An 18043-nucleotide genomic window follows, 5' to 3' on the forward strand; every position below is an offset into this window, starting at 1 on the left:
GGGGAGTGGCTAGGAGCCTGATCCCCTTCCTTCCTCCTCCCCCAACCCCTCCATGGAGCCTGCCTTTCCCGCAGCTGAGATGTGAGCTGCTGGTGGGCACTGTGCTGTCCCTCTACAGCAGTGGTGCCCCCTGGGTGGCATCCACCTGCTAGCAGCCCACCCAGAAGGCCCTGTGGGGTTCTGCTGCTGCAGAGGGAAAGACCAGGGCCCCGCCACAGTTCAGGGGCCGCTTGGCCCACCAGCAGCTCAGCCCCTTTACCACCCCCTCCCCCATGGGAGAGGCAGGCAGGCTCTGTGAGGTGGGGGGAAAAGGAGATCGGGTCCCTCACTATAGTGTCGGAAGCCTCTAAATTGAAACAGTGGGCTTTTAATAGTTGCAATTAAAAACCCACCATTGCAATTTAGGGGACTAAACACCCATCATATGTACAACTGGCCGCCTGTACCCTGCCTTCTGCCTAACTCCAGATTAACATGGCTAACTACCTCTCCTTGCACATGAAATTTCAGTTTGATTTTGCTAGAATTAAAGAGAAAGCTAGCTCCCAAAATACATAATGTCAGAGTTGGGCAATCAGGGCAGCAAGGTGCCAACTCCAGGAATGGGAAGTGGGGTGAAGGAGGCAAAGACATGGCAGCTGCTGCTGTAGCTGCACAATTACAGCTACCACCATGCTACCGGTTAAAAGTCACTGCTGCTTCCATCACACCTGCCCTGGATACCTGGCTGCTGTGCATCAGACATTTAAGGAGAGACTCTAGTCCCAGAAAATAGCAGATTTTTTTAAACATTAAATTCAGCACCAATCCTCCCTAAAAAAGTTTCATAGTGTTAAAATCCTTTTAAATCTTGGTACTCTCTTCTACCACATGGGGACAGTAAAAGCAAAATACAGCATCTGCCAGAGCTTATAAAATTTAGGAGAGCAATCAGGTATTAGATAAAAGCACCAAAAAGCTCTGCTGAAGCGCACGATCTATACAAATGCTGCGTGAGCGAGGTTAAACAGACAGTTCCTCCTGTGGGCATGCACTGTACTTGGTGCAGGGGCGGCCAGACAGACTAGCATGAGGTATCTGACAAAGTGAAACTACCATTAAATCCTCCTACAACCAGTTAAAGGTTTTTATTATTAAAACATGGTCTAAGATACAACTAGGTTAACACAATCCTGAAAATCACACTTCAGTCTGATAAAATAACCATCTGTTGTTGGACTAGTTAAATTATGATTACACTAGCCAAGATCTTTATGTACATGCATGTCTTACAAAGCCTTGCTTTATCAGATTTCAGTACTAAAAATAGGAGCAATCATGCATCAGGTTTTGAAAAACGGATTAATGAAGCTAGCACACACAAAGTAGTTTGAGTTCACCTCTTCTGTAAAGAACACTACAAAAAGCAGTGACCACTGGAGCCATGCAACACCCTCAAAGAGAAGAAAGCATTGAAAGCTTAGGGGATATGAAAAATGGTGTCCAAAAAGGTAGCATCGCATTCAGAAGTTTTAATATAAATTTTTCCAACTTAAAAACCTGGATTACCCAGACCCTGACGCAAGAAACAGGTATGGGAAGAGAATAAAAAAATCCATAACAAATGAAGGATTTTAAGCTGTGCAATTCTGGAATAAAGAAAGTCAAAGAGAAAAGAACTTCTTTCAAAGACAGCTACATCACTCCTGGATCTACAGACGTTATCTACTTACCTTTGACCAGCAACTACTGCAGCACTTGCTTCAAGTTCTGCAAGAAAGAGACACATGCTAGGAGTCATGTATCTGGATGGTATGTCACTACCATGCTGATTTTCAAACTACACTTGATGGAAAATGTTGAATCATAACAAGAAAATACACATGCATATTGTATTTTATGAAGCCCAGTCTATTTTAAAATATTCTCAGTGCTACATGCAGTATATTTTTCTGATTGGAGGTAATGAGTCGCCTCATACTAAATAAATACAACCCTCTAATCTCATATTTTGCCTCCCCTAAAAAAGGGAAGCCCAGCTTGTTGAGTAACTTCTCTCCTCTGCAAATGATAATTAGTCCTCTCACAATAAAACCATCCTATTCAAATGAAAAGCTGAACTATCAGATCAATGATCCATCTATGTCGATACTTTATCAATGGAATACTGAGCCAGCACTAGCTGCTTCACAGAAAGGCTTAAGAAATCCTGCAGAAGGCAGTGGTAGAATAGCCTGCCTGTCAAGATTTTTCCCCCCGCCTGAACCTTCCTCTGGGTGGGTAACTGACTTCAGCACTTATAGTCCCTTTCAAAGCTCTTGTGGATTTCCAAACCCCACCCCAGCCTTAAAAAGCACAAGTCTGGATAATCTTAAACATAACATTTATCCAGGATTTCACCTTAATGATACTTTGTGGCAACAAGCTCCACTCTTTCTGAGATGTCTTCCACCTTCTCTCCCCCCCAACTTGGAATTTGATGCATTCAGTTCCACTAAAATAACCTTGTTCTTGCGTTAATGTGAAGAGAATTTCCCAACCAACCTTCTCTATATCATTCTTTTTTGTATACCTTTATCATGTACCCTATTGTCTCCTCTCTGGTAAACAGTCTATTTTTCAATATATAAAAAGGTTTTATAAGTCTCTATTAATTTACATTGCTGAATTCCCTCTTTCTGCTAATTTTTTTTTTGTCAGATGAGACCCAGATCTAAGAAGAGAATGTAGTTTAACAGAGGAGCATTATAATTTATACACAATTTATTCTCATACAATTTATAATCTGTATATCAGTATATTCCATTTCAAATTAAATATCCTAAAATTGTGCTTGCTTTTTTTGTTGCCACTGTTGGACAAAACGTAAAAATACATGTTTTCCCTTTAACAGCCATTTCTGCTAAGTACCATTTAGTGCAAAAAGCCTAGTGTCTCATGTACTCAAAAAATAACAGCTATAAAAGGAAAAATAAAAGCACTAAAATGTAAGGACCAAGTTATGGGATACATATTCTTATTACTGAGCCGATTAAGTGTAATTATTCTAACTGCTCTGTGTAAAACCCATCTGACCCACAGTAATGGAAGAGTGAAACAGACTGAATGTATAGTAATCTTGATCAAAAATTTTTTTTTCTTGTATGCAGAATTCTACCTACCGGAATACTGTCCAGCTGTAAATCTTAGAATGATAGATATCTAGCTTTAAGCTAACACCCTATGACCAACACATCAGACTCAACATGATGAATATAGCCTTGGAAGAAAGTAATTTCAGTTGCGTTTGTTTAAATTGATTGTTTTAAGTCAATGCACTCCTTTTCAAGTCCTATTTCTAATTACACTGACCCGGCAGAGAAGGGAACAGCAGAGCTGTGCAGAGAAGCTGCCTGCCACTGTAAGCTCTGCGCTGGTTTGGCGACGCACCTCATGCACACAGCTGCAGCAGAGGCAATGGTGTGGGGTTATACTCATCAAAGTGCAGGTCTCCCCTGCCCCCTAGGAGTATGTGCAGTGGCAGGGAGCTAGCCCTGCCCCCCTGGACGAGCTGCCTGCAGCCCCCTCTCACTCCCTGCTGGGGTCCTGCAGCCAAGCACTGCAGCCCCAGGCCCCAAACCCCATGCACTGCCCAGCTGGGCAGCAGCACTAGTCCCAGCCCTGCCCAACTCCTTCCTCCCTCCTTCTCTAAGGGGGCTCAATTCCCCTCTCCCCATCTAATTACCTGCGGGAGCTGCTTTCCAGGCTGCCTGGGGCCATGTGCATATACATGCACATGGTGTCCCCTAACTGACCACCCTTCTCCCGCTCCTTCCCAGCCTCCTGCAGGGAGCCTGTAGAGAGCTCTGCCAGCCTGTAGAGAGCTCATCCCAAAACTGCAAAATCCGCTGGCTTCTCCAGTAAAATGAGAAATCCACATTTGCATCTGGGAAGACAGTAACATCTGTAGTTTACTGCGTTTTTCTGTGGGAAACAGAAAAACCAGATCGCTGCTTAACATTTAAGCACACCAATAGATTTTCAGTGGTGCTCAATGACTATTCAGCACCCTTACCAAATAATTAAGGTATCTAAAGGGAACTGAGATACTCTGAAAAATCTATCCTTGATAGCTCTCAACACTCAACTATAGGTGATCTTGCAGATATAAAGATGCCACCATTAAAATAAATGAAAAAGGGTGTCAGTTTCTTAACAGCGCTTTGAAAATGTCAACCTACGCTCAAAAGAGCAAAAACTGTTCATATGAATAAATATTAGGGCAAAAATATTTCAATGGCAAGTCAGCTAAACTACTTCACTTATTTTTAAACTGTTCCAATGCACAGGATGAGAACTATCTATTTCCAGAATGCACACAATCAAGGTGATGCAATGACTTCTTAGATACACAAATTAAAATTTATGTGCACTTCCACAGGTGTATCCTCATTTTCCGAAACAAAAGTTTACCTGTTCTTTGAACAGCACTTTCTGATGTTGTAACCGGAGTTTCCTTCTGGGTTAAATGTTGAGATGATGCTAAAATAAGAAGTGCAGAAAAAGTCGGAACTAATTAAATTTTTCGTTCAAAGTAAATTACAAGAATTTTTTACTTTGTATGATCAGCTAAGACTAAATAGCCCTGCAGTTTTTTCTGATTGATTGCATCATATATGCATATATACACGCATATTTACTTCCCCTCTCTCCTCCCCCACACTGTTTTTATTTTTGGTACCCCCTCCCCAAAGTCTGATTTCTAAGGTAAGGGGAACTCCTTCATTAAACTGTATCTTTTTCATATGAAATACCGGTTAAATTAGATCTTGAGAGATTAAAGAGAAATTTGATTTTAGCTAGAGTTTTAAGCTCTAGCATTGGAGTCTTTAAACACTGACACTAAGGAAAGACTAATTAACATCTGGAAAATCTCTGTTAATAACACAAGACGTCTACAATTTTATTAAGCTGCAAAAGTTCAAAACTTCTGAGACACCCATGAAGATCTCTAGCAAAAACAAAGGAAGACTTAAATTTAAATTTCCTTATGCTACCAAGTTAAAAATAAAAAAGGATACAATAGCTCTTGCTAAGAAAGGCACCTTGCTGGGATTTATAGATTATAATAAATCAAAAAGGAAGTATCCAGTAAAATAAACTAGACCCTTAAAGACCCATTATATTGCATATGTTTCAGGAAAAAACAAAACTGAAAAAAACCCTCAGGTTTCTCCCTCTAATTACACTCCAAGTGTGGTGCAGCTTTGTGTTTTTCTTTCCACAAGTCCACAGAATTTAAAGTAGCACAAAATGTGCAACTACTTAACTCTACCTTAGCTGCTCATCTCAGCTTGCTGCTGTGGAGTTGAGGGAAAGGGGGGCTAGGGAAGAGGGCAAGAAGGCAGAGTATTCAGAGGTTTTCAACTTGAAAAGCTTTTTTACCTATGAAGAATTCATTTCATTTTCAAAATTAAGGGTACTTTTATTAAAAATCTTCAGCCATCTCAGTATTTCACAGGTAAACAATTCTATAACATGTAATGTAACATGCTGGGCTGGGGAAGGGCCATAGACTGGCCCCACAGCACTGATCTCGCTTGCAGAATCAGAAGGTTGAGCACCACCAAATGTAAGGGGTCTGGCAGTGGGAATGCTGGATTGGCCCAGCAGGGCCAAGCTTGAGCATGGCTGTGACACTCTACCTGAAAAATCACTCATCTAGAAGCACTAAGGGAAAAAAAAAAGAATTTATGAAGAACAGAAAGAGGACTCCTCTTCCTCTGCAGTCAGATAAAGACTTTTATACCAAAAAAAAGAAAAAAGCAAACAAAAAAACAACCACCTTGTAGCTAGCCTCAAACTAAAGCAATCTATTCCATACCCTAAATGTTGAAGTTGGACATAAAATATAAAATGTTGGAGGTCATGCTCCACCACAGTAAGTGTCAATCCATACACTCCATTTTATGATATATAAACTTCTGCCTTTGTACATATTCTGCAATATGTCCATTGAGATTTCTCTCTTCAGTATTTTTCATGTATCTAATATAAAAAGTAGCAGTAAAGTCACTTTGAAAGTAATCGCACATTCTTTGCCACTCATTTTTACAGTAAAATTGTGAATTTATTTTCAGTAACAGCTTTTTCTACCTACTAGAACAGATTTTGTCATGTGAGCTTGAAATAAACATTTCCATTTCATAGTAGAACACTATTACAGTTTATTGTAAGAAGCGTGCTTGTTAACTGTGGCCCCCTTTTGGAAGGGGGTGGGGGATGACAAATGGCAAAGCTCCAATTGCCTTCCATAGCTCCAGGATTTACCTTAAGATGACAAGTATTTCGGGGAACTGACTTTGGGCATTGTTTTATTTCCGTTTCACACAAGAAGTGATAGCAACATTGTGTTCAAGTCATAATAATAGTTCAAAACATTGTTTTAAAAAGATATCTTAGATTAAGGCAGGGATGGGCAAAATGGTGGATCTAGCCAGCAGCGAGACTCCACTTCCCAGCAGCCCCTGCCCACATAGCTGTGGCTGGTTTCCATGGAGACCCCAGCAGTGGCCGGGCTGTGACAGCAGGGTGCTAGGGTTCCCATGGAGATCAGCATCAGCAGCGCTGGTACAGTACAAAGCTGGATGGGGAGCTGCTCTGGGGTTGGGATCTTGCAGTGGTGACAGCATGGTCTGAAGTTGGGGCAGCTTCTATCTGAGGCATGCAGGCAGTGGATCACAGTTCTGCCCTGGCTCCAGACCATGCTGTCACCGCTGCAAGATCCCAGTCCCAGAGTAGCTCCCTGCCAGCACTGCTAGGGCAAGTCTCCATGGAAACTACGGCCCCACGCCATCACGACCCCACCACTGCTGTGGTCTCCATGGAAATTAGTCACAACAACATGGGCAAGGGCTGCTGGGAAACAGAGTCTACCATGGGCTCAATCCAGCCCACAGGCCAGACTCTGTCCACCCATGGGTTAAGGTAGTCTATATAATCAAAATAATTTACTTTTAATGATATATTGCATTTTCTCTCTCTGAAAGATTAATATTTTTAAAATTTCTCTATGATCTGTTTTTATTTAAAAAAAAAAAACTGCTGCAGAATGATGGTAGTCAGCCATTTCCCCAAAAAGGTTAACAATATTAGAATACAAACGCTGTGTTCCTGCTCACTTGCCTCAATTAAGTTCTCATCTTCATATGCTTCTTTGGTACCAAATTTTACTACTTTATATTTAAAAAGTTACAAAAAAAAGCCCATAACAACACACCACTCATTCTGTGGCAACATTGAAATAAAAAAAGCAATTTGCTTCTTTGACAGAAATTGTATGCACTCCTTTTGTCATTTTAGCTACACTTGAATATGTATTTTCTTCCTACTTCTGAGCCTTGAGTGAAATCACTCATGGTATCAAATATGCTGCACATATAGTCTTCCATCTTAAGTTTTTTGCTGCACAACAGGATTAAAGGGAAGAAAAAAAAAAGCTTAATACCCAAAATACCTAAAAAAGTGAAAATAACCTAGAGAAACTTTCAGAAAAATCAAACAAGCCACAAAAATGTTATATTACATTAAAAATTCACAAGTACGGCTATACTATTTGGGTGCTATAAAAACACCACTCTAGAAGCCACCAATGGATTACATTACCTTCCAATTAAGTGTTAAGTTTTGTGTTAAATTCAAATACAGGTTTTATGTGCCAGTGGAATTTCTGACACACAAAGGTAAGAAGCAGGTGGAAGAACAGTACCATGCAAAGTACATACCTATATTTTGTAGTAGCTCCTGATGTACTCCTGCTTTTTCCTCCACTAAGCCAATCCCAATTTGCTCAGCCGGTAAACCACTGTGGTTATTATTAGTGCTTGGGGCTGTGGGTGGAAGCTCTTGGATTGCTGGAGTGGTTACAACCGACAGTACATTTGTGGGAGGAGTGTTGCTTGATAAACTTGAAGATACAGAAGCAGAAACAGTAGCAGCAGTGCTTACACTCAGACTGCCAGGCCCAGAAGTGCTCTGTTTTATAAGACTGGGTACTGGAGGTGTCACTATTTTATTGTCTACCTCTACAGGCAATTGCTCTGTCCCCAGACTGTTAGGGACCGACATTTCTAGTCCCTGGCCATCGGCTTCTCCATCCAAAACATACTGTTCCTCCCCTTTTTCAAGAGAGCCTGTAACTTTTTTACATGCTTTGGTCAGCAAAAATTGACCAATCTTGTCCACCTTTCCCTTTCCCTTACTAGACGAAACTGGACTTCGCCTGTTTCCAGAAGATCCTGGACTACTTGTGAGAAGAGGCGAAACCACAGGTCCACACTGCGTTGTTGTTACAGAGCACGGGTCAGTTGATATATTAGCTTGAGAGGTAGCCTCCTCTAAGCTAAAGTCTTTGACTTGTTGAACAGGGGGATGTGAAGGAACATTCAAAGATGCTGTAGATGGGGGAGAAGGAAGCTGAATAGGAGTTGCCAGTGGATTAAGAACCAGTGACCTGCTTGTTGGAATATTTGGGACAGAACTATTAGATGACGTACTAGGAGGAGCAGGCCCAGAGGAAAACTTTATGTTCTGTGGTATATGCAAGGGACCAACAACTGCAACTGACTGAGGCATTAAGCTAGAGTTAGTGCTCATGGAGGCTGCTGGTATTGTACTTGGTTGAGATCCTTTCATAACCTGAATTATTGAGGATGAGTTTATAAAAACTGGTGTAATGAACTGTGGTCGGGTATTAGACTGAACTGCTGACTGTCCCTCAGAAACCATAACTTTGTTACCTACATTAGGCATTGTGACAACGGTAGACACTAATGTAGGTTGTAAATGAGATGGTAACGGTGTTGATGTGTTAGCAGAAGATGTAATAGGGTTTGAAGTTACAAAAACTGTTATCTGGTTGGGTGGTAAAGGAGTGGATATAGAAGAGGAGCTAACAGGCCGTTGTAATACTGGAGGAACAGTCTGAGTAACATTTGAATTCATCTCTCCGAGTTCTTGGTGCACTTGGTTTGAACAGCCTTCATTATTCTGAGACGAGCTTAGGGAATTAGCAGGTTCTTTGCTTGAAGAGGAATCCTGTAGTGGAGGAATGACAGCTATCTTCTTTAGTTCTTCCCCAGAGGTCACCATTGGTGGCATTTCAAGACTGGTGAGCCCAGGAGGCTTTATAGTTACATTAGGAGCACCAGAATTATCAAGAAGTTGGCTTAATGAAGTTGGTGCCTCTCTCATAGCTGAAGATACCATTGTCTTGCTTTCCTCCAAGCTGGGAAGCTTGCTGGTATCTAAAGATTGTCCATCTTTTTTTGGTTCTTCAGGAACCATCATTTTGATTTCTTGGCTAGGAATGCCTTTCAGTTCAACATTAGGCTGGTCTTTACTACCTTGGACAACCTGTGCATTCTGACATTCATTGTCTTGAGAAACATTAAGGCTCTCTTTGCTGTCCTCAGGAATGCCAGTCACCAAAGGTACAGAAACTGCAGGATTCTGGTTGTTCAGCATATTATTATTTGGAAAAGTTGTAGTTATAGGTGCTGGCAAAGAAGTTGGACCAACCATCATATTTCTTTGCAATTCCAGGTTCTGTAAAAGCGCTGGGTTCTGCTGAGTTACAAGGGCTAGTTTAGCTGCTTTTGAATTTTGTCTGCCAGGACTCGGTGTGGTTTTCCTACTGGATCCAGGACTAGACCTTCTGCTATTGCTTGGACTTGCTCGCTTTGTCCCTGCAGTGTTGGCTTGCTTTCCTGAATTGACAGCCACACTATCCAACTTATGTGACTGTGGAGCAGAAAAACTAGACTGATTATTAATTGAAAGATTTGATGGGGCTTGCCCGATGGCCTTCAGAGTAGTTGGATTAAGACCCTGCTGATCGAATCCTCTATTAAGGTTAGGTCTAGGAGGTAAAGGAATATTAATCTGGGGAGGGAAGAGACCAGCAATAGAAGCATTAAGTCTCTCTGGAGATAAGCTTATTTCTGAAGGTTCTGTGCTAGGTGGACGGTTATTAGGAGTCTGAGGATAGTATGGTCTTGGGCTTGCTCTGTTTGGGGTTTTGGGCCTTGAAGTTTGAGATGGGGCAGCAACATTTGGGAAATGGTGTGTAAGAGAGCCAGGCAGAGAATTAGACTGCTGCTGAGGACTTGCACCTTGTGGATTTGAAAGTGGAGAGGGTCCAGGTTTTGGACCTGTCATCATGAGCTGATTTTGTGAAACTACTAAATGAGATGTCATATTATTTTGAGTTCCTGATACTGGAGAGACTTCAACACCATTTCCTTCTGGAAGTGAGGGTACAGATGAAACCTCACCCAGAGGTGAAGTGGAAGGATTCTGTATATTATCTTGATAAACCACCTTTCTTGCATTATTTCCTAAAGAAGGATTGCCTGCCAAAGGCATTCTTTGCTTATCAGGGGATGGAGGGACTGATCCAGGACCCTGTAAGCTAACCATTACTGGCATGTTGCCACTTTGCTGCATTGGCATTCTTTGGGTCTCTGGATTTAGAGGGCCTCTAGGTGGATGAACACCTTGTGGCACAGGAAGCCTGACTGACTTGGGATCCTGCTGCATCATAAGCATCATCATCATTTGCTGCTGCTGGGTCTGAGCCTGTGCCTGTGGTGGTGGTGGTGGTTGCTGCTGCTGTTGCTGCTGTTGTTGTGCATGTTGTATAATTTGAGACGGTATCTGCTGAAGAGGTCTTTGTTCAACTGGCTGAGATGGATAACCTGAAATGAGAAATAAAATTAAATTATGTGCTTTCTTAAAAACTTCAGACAAAGCAAAAAATGCAACAGGAACACAAGTGAATTCCTGGGCTGCAGCCTCCAGCACAAGAGCCATTTAATAATACAAAAAAATTAAAAGCAAACAAAAAACACAAGGTGTCATCAAAGTTGTAAAGAGGCATATATCCATCTATCTAATCACTTAATATACAGCTAATGTTCAGGACCTTGACTTGTAGGAGGCAGGTACTATTACATCTACTCTTAGCTACCCTTCTGTCTGACAAACACATTTTTGCAGCTGTCTTTATAGCTTTCTTTCCCCATTTATGAATTCAGAGTTGAAATGCAGTATGTGCATATGTGTATACATGTGTATGCTCATTTGCATGAACACTTATGTATGCATAGATATGGACACACTGGAGGGGACAAAACTTAAATAGCAGCTGAGGTGCTTTGAGGAACAAGTCCATGGTTAAGATGTGACAGCTTCTGTGTTATCCTGCAAAATCCTGTAACATGCAACAGAAACACCAAAAACAGCATTGTGAACTTAGAACATAGCATAGTTAAATATCTGAAACGTCCTCCAAGGACTTTAGACTCAATCCCTCTACCACAGGCAGAGGGTTTTCCATCTGTAATTTATATTACTTAAGAATACTTCTCAGTACAGTAATTTAGGAAATACTTAATATTTTCAAAGCATCTCTAATAATCTGACAGTCCTAAAGTTAGCACTCTTGGAATGGGAAAAAGTAGAAAAACGTGCATCAGTAATGTATTTAAAAGTTGGCAAGAAAAACAGATAACTTCTACATATAGGTAAAGAAATGTGTCTTTAAAAAGAAGTATTGTCTGAATCAATGTCCTTTGAGACGAACAGGCCAAGTATTAAAACACAGACAAGGGCCAAGAAAAAATACTAGTAGAACAAATCCTAAGATTACCTGTAAACCACAGACAAATTTCTTGCTTTATAGTACAAAGAAACCAGAGTAGCAGATGCCAAAATACAGAATAAAACAGAGGTCCCAACTCAAACGAAGCACTAGTAGTTCACTGCAAACAACATGAGGAACAAATTAAAATGGTCAAATGGGGGCACGTCACAGGATATTAACATACTAGCACTAAATTAGTCCAATCTGAGCACTGTAAATTAAAAAGGATTTAGGCATATCAACAGCCTCAACACACCTTATATGCTTTTTTTCTTTTGATCCACAGTTTGTATAAATTAATGCACTAGTGCTCTGCATTGCAACATAGGCTTAAGCATCTATCACTTGTGACAAACCAAAGTCAAAGCAACTCTCTCTTTCAGACACCTTTTGATGACATCCCTCAGAAGCAGACAGACTCTTATACAGTTTTGATCTTATCCTCATCTCAAAGAAAAGAATACCAAACATTGTAGTTTCTGGTATGCAAACAACTACACGGCCAGCCTACAGCAAATGACAGACATTAAGGACTGTTTTCTACGCTTGACTCTTTGCATACCTAACTACTGGATAACCTGTTCCTCTAACATCGGAGGATTTGACGGAGGCGTGGCTGCTACAGCATTAAGCTGGTGGACACAGTATTTACGAAGGATGAAAGTTTTGGCAGCATACAAAAGAGAACCGAGCACAACTGCAGGACAGAGTAGGTTAATGGGTTAACACTCTGTTGGTCCTGAATTCTGCTTTCCAGGTGCCTAAATTTGTGATAGCTGCTTGAATTCTGTTCACCAACTCTGTAACAGGAGAGTTGGTCTCCATAACAACATCTCCAAAATATGGAAACTGCTTTGATATCTTTAAAAGGCCATTAAAATAATGGGCTTGCAATATGCATCACCAGGAGTGGGTTGTTAAAATACTTCTGTGAACTGCAAAGTGATGCACAATAATAAAGATCACAATGAGTGAGCAAATCATCCACACAAATTAGATCACACATGCAGTTTTTCCATGTTTGGTAGAGACATACGGACTGGAGAGTTTTCAGTTCATTTGTGTGTGGATATGTATAGACATTTCTTTTTTTTTTTTTTTTGCTTCAGTCTGGATCACAGCTGCAAGGTGAAAAATGGAACTTTGCTTGACTTCCTGTGCAATTGAGAAAGTATAACTACTATATCTTCGCCACAACTGCCTTCTTGAAACTAGTGAACAGTTCTCATGAACGATACTACACATCCATGTTTGCTAATATGGACTATATGCAATCCTCTGCTCACTGTAATGAAGCTTAATTGAAATGAATACATACAGCATGATTAGGCACTTATTGTTCCTTTTTTTTCTCGTCAGAAAATGAATATTATGTCCACAGGACTCTAAGATGCTCAAAAACTACACTCGTTTTCAGGAAGCACTACTTCCTCTATAGACTGGCGCAATGCTTACATGTGAACAGTTCACAATGGCACAGAGTAAAGATATTCCTCTGTAACAAGAACTATCAACTTTCTTCTTAGAGATCATGATAAGGGCAGCATTAAAATGTGGGGAAGCTCCCCAACCTCTCAAAAGCTGAGAAATCAAGCCAAAAGCCTATGGTGACTAATATGTAAATACCATATGACTATATTCATAAAAATTGCAGCTAACATAGCATCTATTTCAAGGGCTTTCCCATTTCTGGAGTGGTCAATACCTTAAGAATTTCCTCCAAAACTTTGTCCAGAGGTTTGTTAGATTTCGTAAGTGGCATCATCAACAGTGGAGGATTAAGGAAGCCACTGGAGTGTTCCCACCAGTGACCAAGAGTTTGGTTGTGAATATCAGGTAGTGTGCTTCCATCTATGTATTTCACTGAAAAAATGGCTGTTTTTAGGTCAAAAAAAAAAAACTTCTTGTAATGTAACAGAAGATTTTAATGTCCTCTTTTATTTGCATGGAGCTGAATTTCATCTGCCTCGTCATTCTACCATTAATATTTCATCATTTGCAGCTTCCTTTGACTATCATTTGATCTCATGAAATTCCAAGTCAGCTGCCTAAGACAATGCATGATAGAGTAAAATCACAGGAACTTCTCTTGGGAAAAGGTGCTGAATTTCTGTACCATGTTCATCAAGCCAGCTGGTATGACATCAAATACAGAAACCAAAAACTTCTGCAGAGGGTTCATCAACAATATTGCAAAGCTAGCTTGATTCAGGGTTGAGTTTATCAAATAAGATATTTCTTTATACCTGTACTTTCAACCAGCTGATTTGCTGCTTTGGGTTTAGTTTTTGCTTTGGGTTCAGTTTCCTACAAAAAGGTACAATTTGGGGTTCAAAAGGTTCAATTTTTAAATCTGAGCTTACAGCACATAAGAAGGTGCATGTGCACAGTGTTGTTTTCTACCTCTTAGTGTCCAATACTAACATCCTGAATGTCACACTTCTATGCCAGGATTTTATCTAAAAGGTGTCAGGGTTTTGCCCCAAACTGGCCTATCATGCAGGCAGTTTTAAAGAAGGGGTCTTAGCAATGGCCATATCATGTTCTGTATACTTAGAAAGAAAAACCAGCTCTAGAGACCAGTTTGCTTAAGGGGTATATACATTTCCCTAGAACTATGGACTATGACTGATGGCTATTTTCCACTGTGTGCACTAAGTTGCCAAGGACATTAAGCTTGTCCATAGGGTTCACTCTATGAAGAGTCATGTCTAAAGATTATAGAAGTGTCTCTCATCAAGATCAGTCCTGACTGGAGCAGAGACATAACTAAGACCTCCCATGGATCTGTCTCAACTGAAACTAACAATACAGAAACATTCACCCATGGATAAAGACTAGCTCAGTCACAGCCAACTCACTTTGCTGTTACTCACTGTCTGGTCTATGCCAAACCTTCCACTAACTAGTAGCTCTTCTTAGCTGGTCACACACAAGGTGTCCCTATTAAAACAGAAGTGATACCATTACTGACCTCATACTGGATTTTTCTTTAATCCAGTCTCACTCAAAACAGCAGTGATCACTTCAGACTAGCCCAGAAATTGGTGCTATTTGCCATCCTAACACAATCAACAAGAGAGGCATTTTCCTAGGAAACAAATCAAAAATACTCCAAACACTAATTTTATCCCCTAAAACTATATTGTGATAATACTGCTGTTCAAAATAGCAGTATTAGACTCAACAAAGAATTAATTTTCACTGAAACAAACAAAAACAAAGAGAATACTGGCCACATGATTATAGTAAATTACACATTACACTGTTACTCCTGTATAATCATACTCATTTCAATAGGATACTAGAAGCATATTCCATTACATTCTAAAAAAATTATTGAAACAATCAGACAATAAGCACTATTACTTCCAAGAGAACAGGAAAACACCGGATGCCAACATGTAGGAGAGCAAGATATTATTATTATATCTGAACAAATCAATAAATACTATATTGCATTAAAATACTTATGCTAAAAACTTATTACCTGCTGGTCTGTTTGTGAAATCTGAAAGTTTAGGGCCAGTGTTATCTAAGTTTATTCCTTGATCTCCAGACAATGATGACTGATCAGTCTCCTCCAAGCCAGCTGGACGGGTCTCTGAAGAACTGAAGGAAAAATATTTTTAATTAAATAGCACTTCCAAAGCCAGTGCCAAAATCTGTTTAGAATGCGCTTAAATTATTTACCACTGAATAAAAAATCATTTTTAGCACTTTTTCTTTGTACCTCTCAAAGTACTTCACTGAGATGTGGAAGTATCACTATCTCCATTTTTTTATAGGCAAAAGACACAGCTAAGTTAACTTAAGAGACATGCTAAACATCATATATGTATATATGTATATGTATCAGTGGCAGAGGAAAATGGAACCCAGAGCCCTACATGTCCACCTGAGTGCCTTAATATACTAGATCCAAGGAAGGCAATATAAAACCTTAAAGCTCTGTTGATCTAGGATCTTATTTTTGTTTGCCTTGCTTTACTCTTGAATCCAAGTTTGGTACCCGAGATGAATGCTAATGTCTATTTCAAAGACCATGCTGTATTAGTTTAAATTTGAAACATAATCTTTTTCACACTGACAGCTGGGACATGCCTGCATATAACTGGTAGAAGGATGCAATTATATTGCAATGGGCCAGCACTAATTTTAAGTACTGTACTCATAAGAGGATGGTTCAATATATCAAAGTTTTTCAACAACATTACAGAAAAGTCAGGTGAGATACTGACACAAGGACATTACGCTTTTACCAGTATAAAAGATCAGAAACTGGTCTATATCCATAACAGAAGCTGAGCACACACAAACTGGTTTAAAAATGACACAGCCTGGTCTAAGATTTGCTCCCCCAACCAAAGGGTGAACGTGTGTTCTGTTTGCTACCAATCTAAACTCCGCTGCTTACAAAAAACATGCAACTTGGATTGATTCCACCTCAGGCTTTTTGAATGTCTGTACCTAGCCAAGAGGTTATCACTACAGATTCATGCAGAAGTAACAGTTACAACACAACACCTGCCATGCAGTCCTGAGCAGCTACTCCCCCTCCTCTTTTGAAGCCACTGGAAGTATTTGTTTGTGCATAACCTCTGCATGTAACATTTCTCAATGTGCCAAATCCCTTCACTACAAACTTTCAGATCTGAAGTATAACATTTAATAGCAAAAATATTATTCTGGTTGATAAGTCCTCCCCCAGTAAAATATTTTTCCATAAGAGATGTGCTACAGTCCTTTTTTCCAAATACTGAATGAAGACATGCGAACCTAGAGGGAAAGCATGAGCAGAGCCAGCCCAAGCTACATGGAATACACATGACTCTACAACAATATTCCCTGTTTTTTGTATGAAGCACCCCTCTTGCATTCATTTATGGCAGAAGTCCCTGATTTTCCATGCATATTGGGAGGTTGTGACTTGCTGTGTATGCCCCATCCTGAGTATAAACAGGAGACCTTCCCCTCAGTTTCCCTGTTAGAAGCACTCTGACCCTCTTCCCAAATGGCATGACTCTCACAATGCTCTTTTGCCCAACAGAAGCAGTAGATTCCCTCAAAGCTGCGGAAGCTTTCCTACCAGGTTCTATTATAATATATGCAGCTGTTAGAGGTCTGTATAAAACAGCTCTATACAGGAGAGCTTTAGGTTTAGGAGTAAACATACCAAGCCCTTTTTTTACTGAATTCTGTTAATGCCTTTGATGTTTACTCTTCATATACAGGGGCATTTTCAACACCTGCTTCAAAGCACAACATTGTTTCGTAGCAACCAAGATGTAATAGTGAGGTGGTCTCTGGCACACATTTGTGTACCCTCATCTTTAATATTCTTCAGCTTATTTTTTAAAAATTGCCTGAACAAACAAGATTTGATAAGACAAGCTGCAATATTAAACTTAAAAGATACTTGAAAGATTATATAGGAGTAAAGTATTAAACTTTTTTACATTTAAACTACTTCAAGCTACTTAGGAGTATTAAACTACTTTTTAAACTATTTTAAAACTACTTTTAAACAGGGCTCTTTAAACTGAAGGTCAATTTTTTGTTCTGTAGTTAAAAATACATTTCATTCTAACTTCTGTTGCTCACAGAAAAGACAAGAGCAGAAAAAAGATTTTATTTTAGATGAACACTATTTTTCATGATATGTTTAGGCATTCTCCTACTCTGGTATGGTTTCGGTTCACAAATGGACAGCTGCAATTTTGTACCACTGAATTAATGCAACCCAGCTGCAATTTCTGAAAGAAAAAGACGACATGGGAACCACACGCATGCATGCGTGCATGCTGATCCAACTAATCGTGTTTCAGTGAAGTTTGCGGTCTACGTGAGCTGTTTTTGCAAAGAAATCTAGTTTTTGCTCTTGATGCATAAGGAACTGATCTAAAGTCAAGTTAAAAAAAGAAGAAGATTGAAACAGAAGTAAAGCATAGAACTTCCTTAAGCAGAATCAAGAAATAGCTGGAGGATGATAAAAAGGACGCCTAAAAGCAGGGTTGCTTTGTCTATAAACCAAACTAAGGTCCTACCAGAGAACAGGAACATTCTACTGAGACTATACACTTAAAATACAACTGAATGGTCTGCTGTTAAGCTATGCCAAATTTAGAATAAAACTGCTATCCTGTGTCCAGGTAAGAGAGCAGTACTCTGTAAAAAGAATGCAAAGAAATCAAAGCACTAACAGCAAAAATAAAGTATAATAGAAAAAGCAAAATCCAAAGATCGTCCATTTTTGTATGTGCTTTTCATTTGACCTCAAAACACTTAAGGAGTTTGTGTTGCCAATAATTCTCCCAGGTTAATACCAGAAAGAGGCAGGGAAGAGGGAGCACTTAGAAAGCTGTCAGAACCTCACAACAA

The 18043-nt window shown here is 39.9% G+C and overlaps 1 protein-coding gene across 3 annotated transcripts in view; it reads right to left on the minus strand.

Moving 5' to 3' along the window:
* NCOA6 (nuclear receptor coactivator 6) overlaps window positions 1–18043 on the minus strand; it is an 85626-nt gene that overhangs the window by 23491 nt on the left and 44092 nt on the right. For all 3 annotated transcript variants that reach the window (XM_019539736.1, XM_019539739.1, XM_019539737.1), the window contains 4 exons: window positions 15153–15274; window positions 7743–10715; window positions 4432–4500; window positions 1713–1749 (listed from right to left, as the gene is read on the minus strand). In XM_019539736.1, the coding sequence (XP_019395281.1) occupies window positions 1713–1749; window positions 4432–4500; window positions 7743–10715; window positions 15153–15274 (3201 nt within the window). The remainder of the gene's footprint in view (window positions 1–1712; window positions 1750–4431; window positions 4501–7742; window positions 10716–15152; window positions 15275–18043) is intronic.

Source organism: Crocodylus porosus, unplaced genomic scaffold (assembly GCF_001723895.1).
Source record: "Crocodylus porosus isolate Cpor-Errol unplaced genomic scaffold, CroPor_comp1, whole genome shotgun sequence".
Lineage (NCBI taxonomy): Eukaryota > Metazoa > Chordata > Crocodylia > Crocodylidae > Crocodylus > Crocodylus porosus.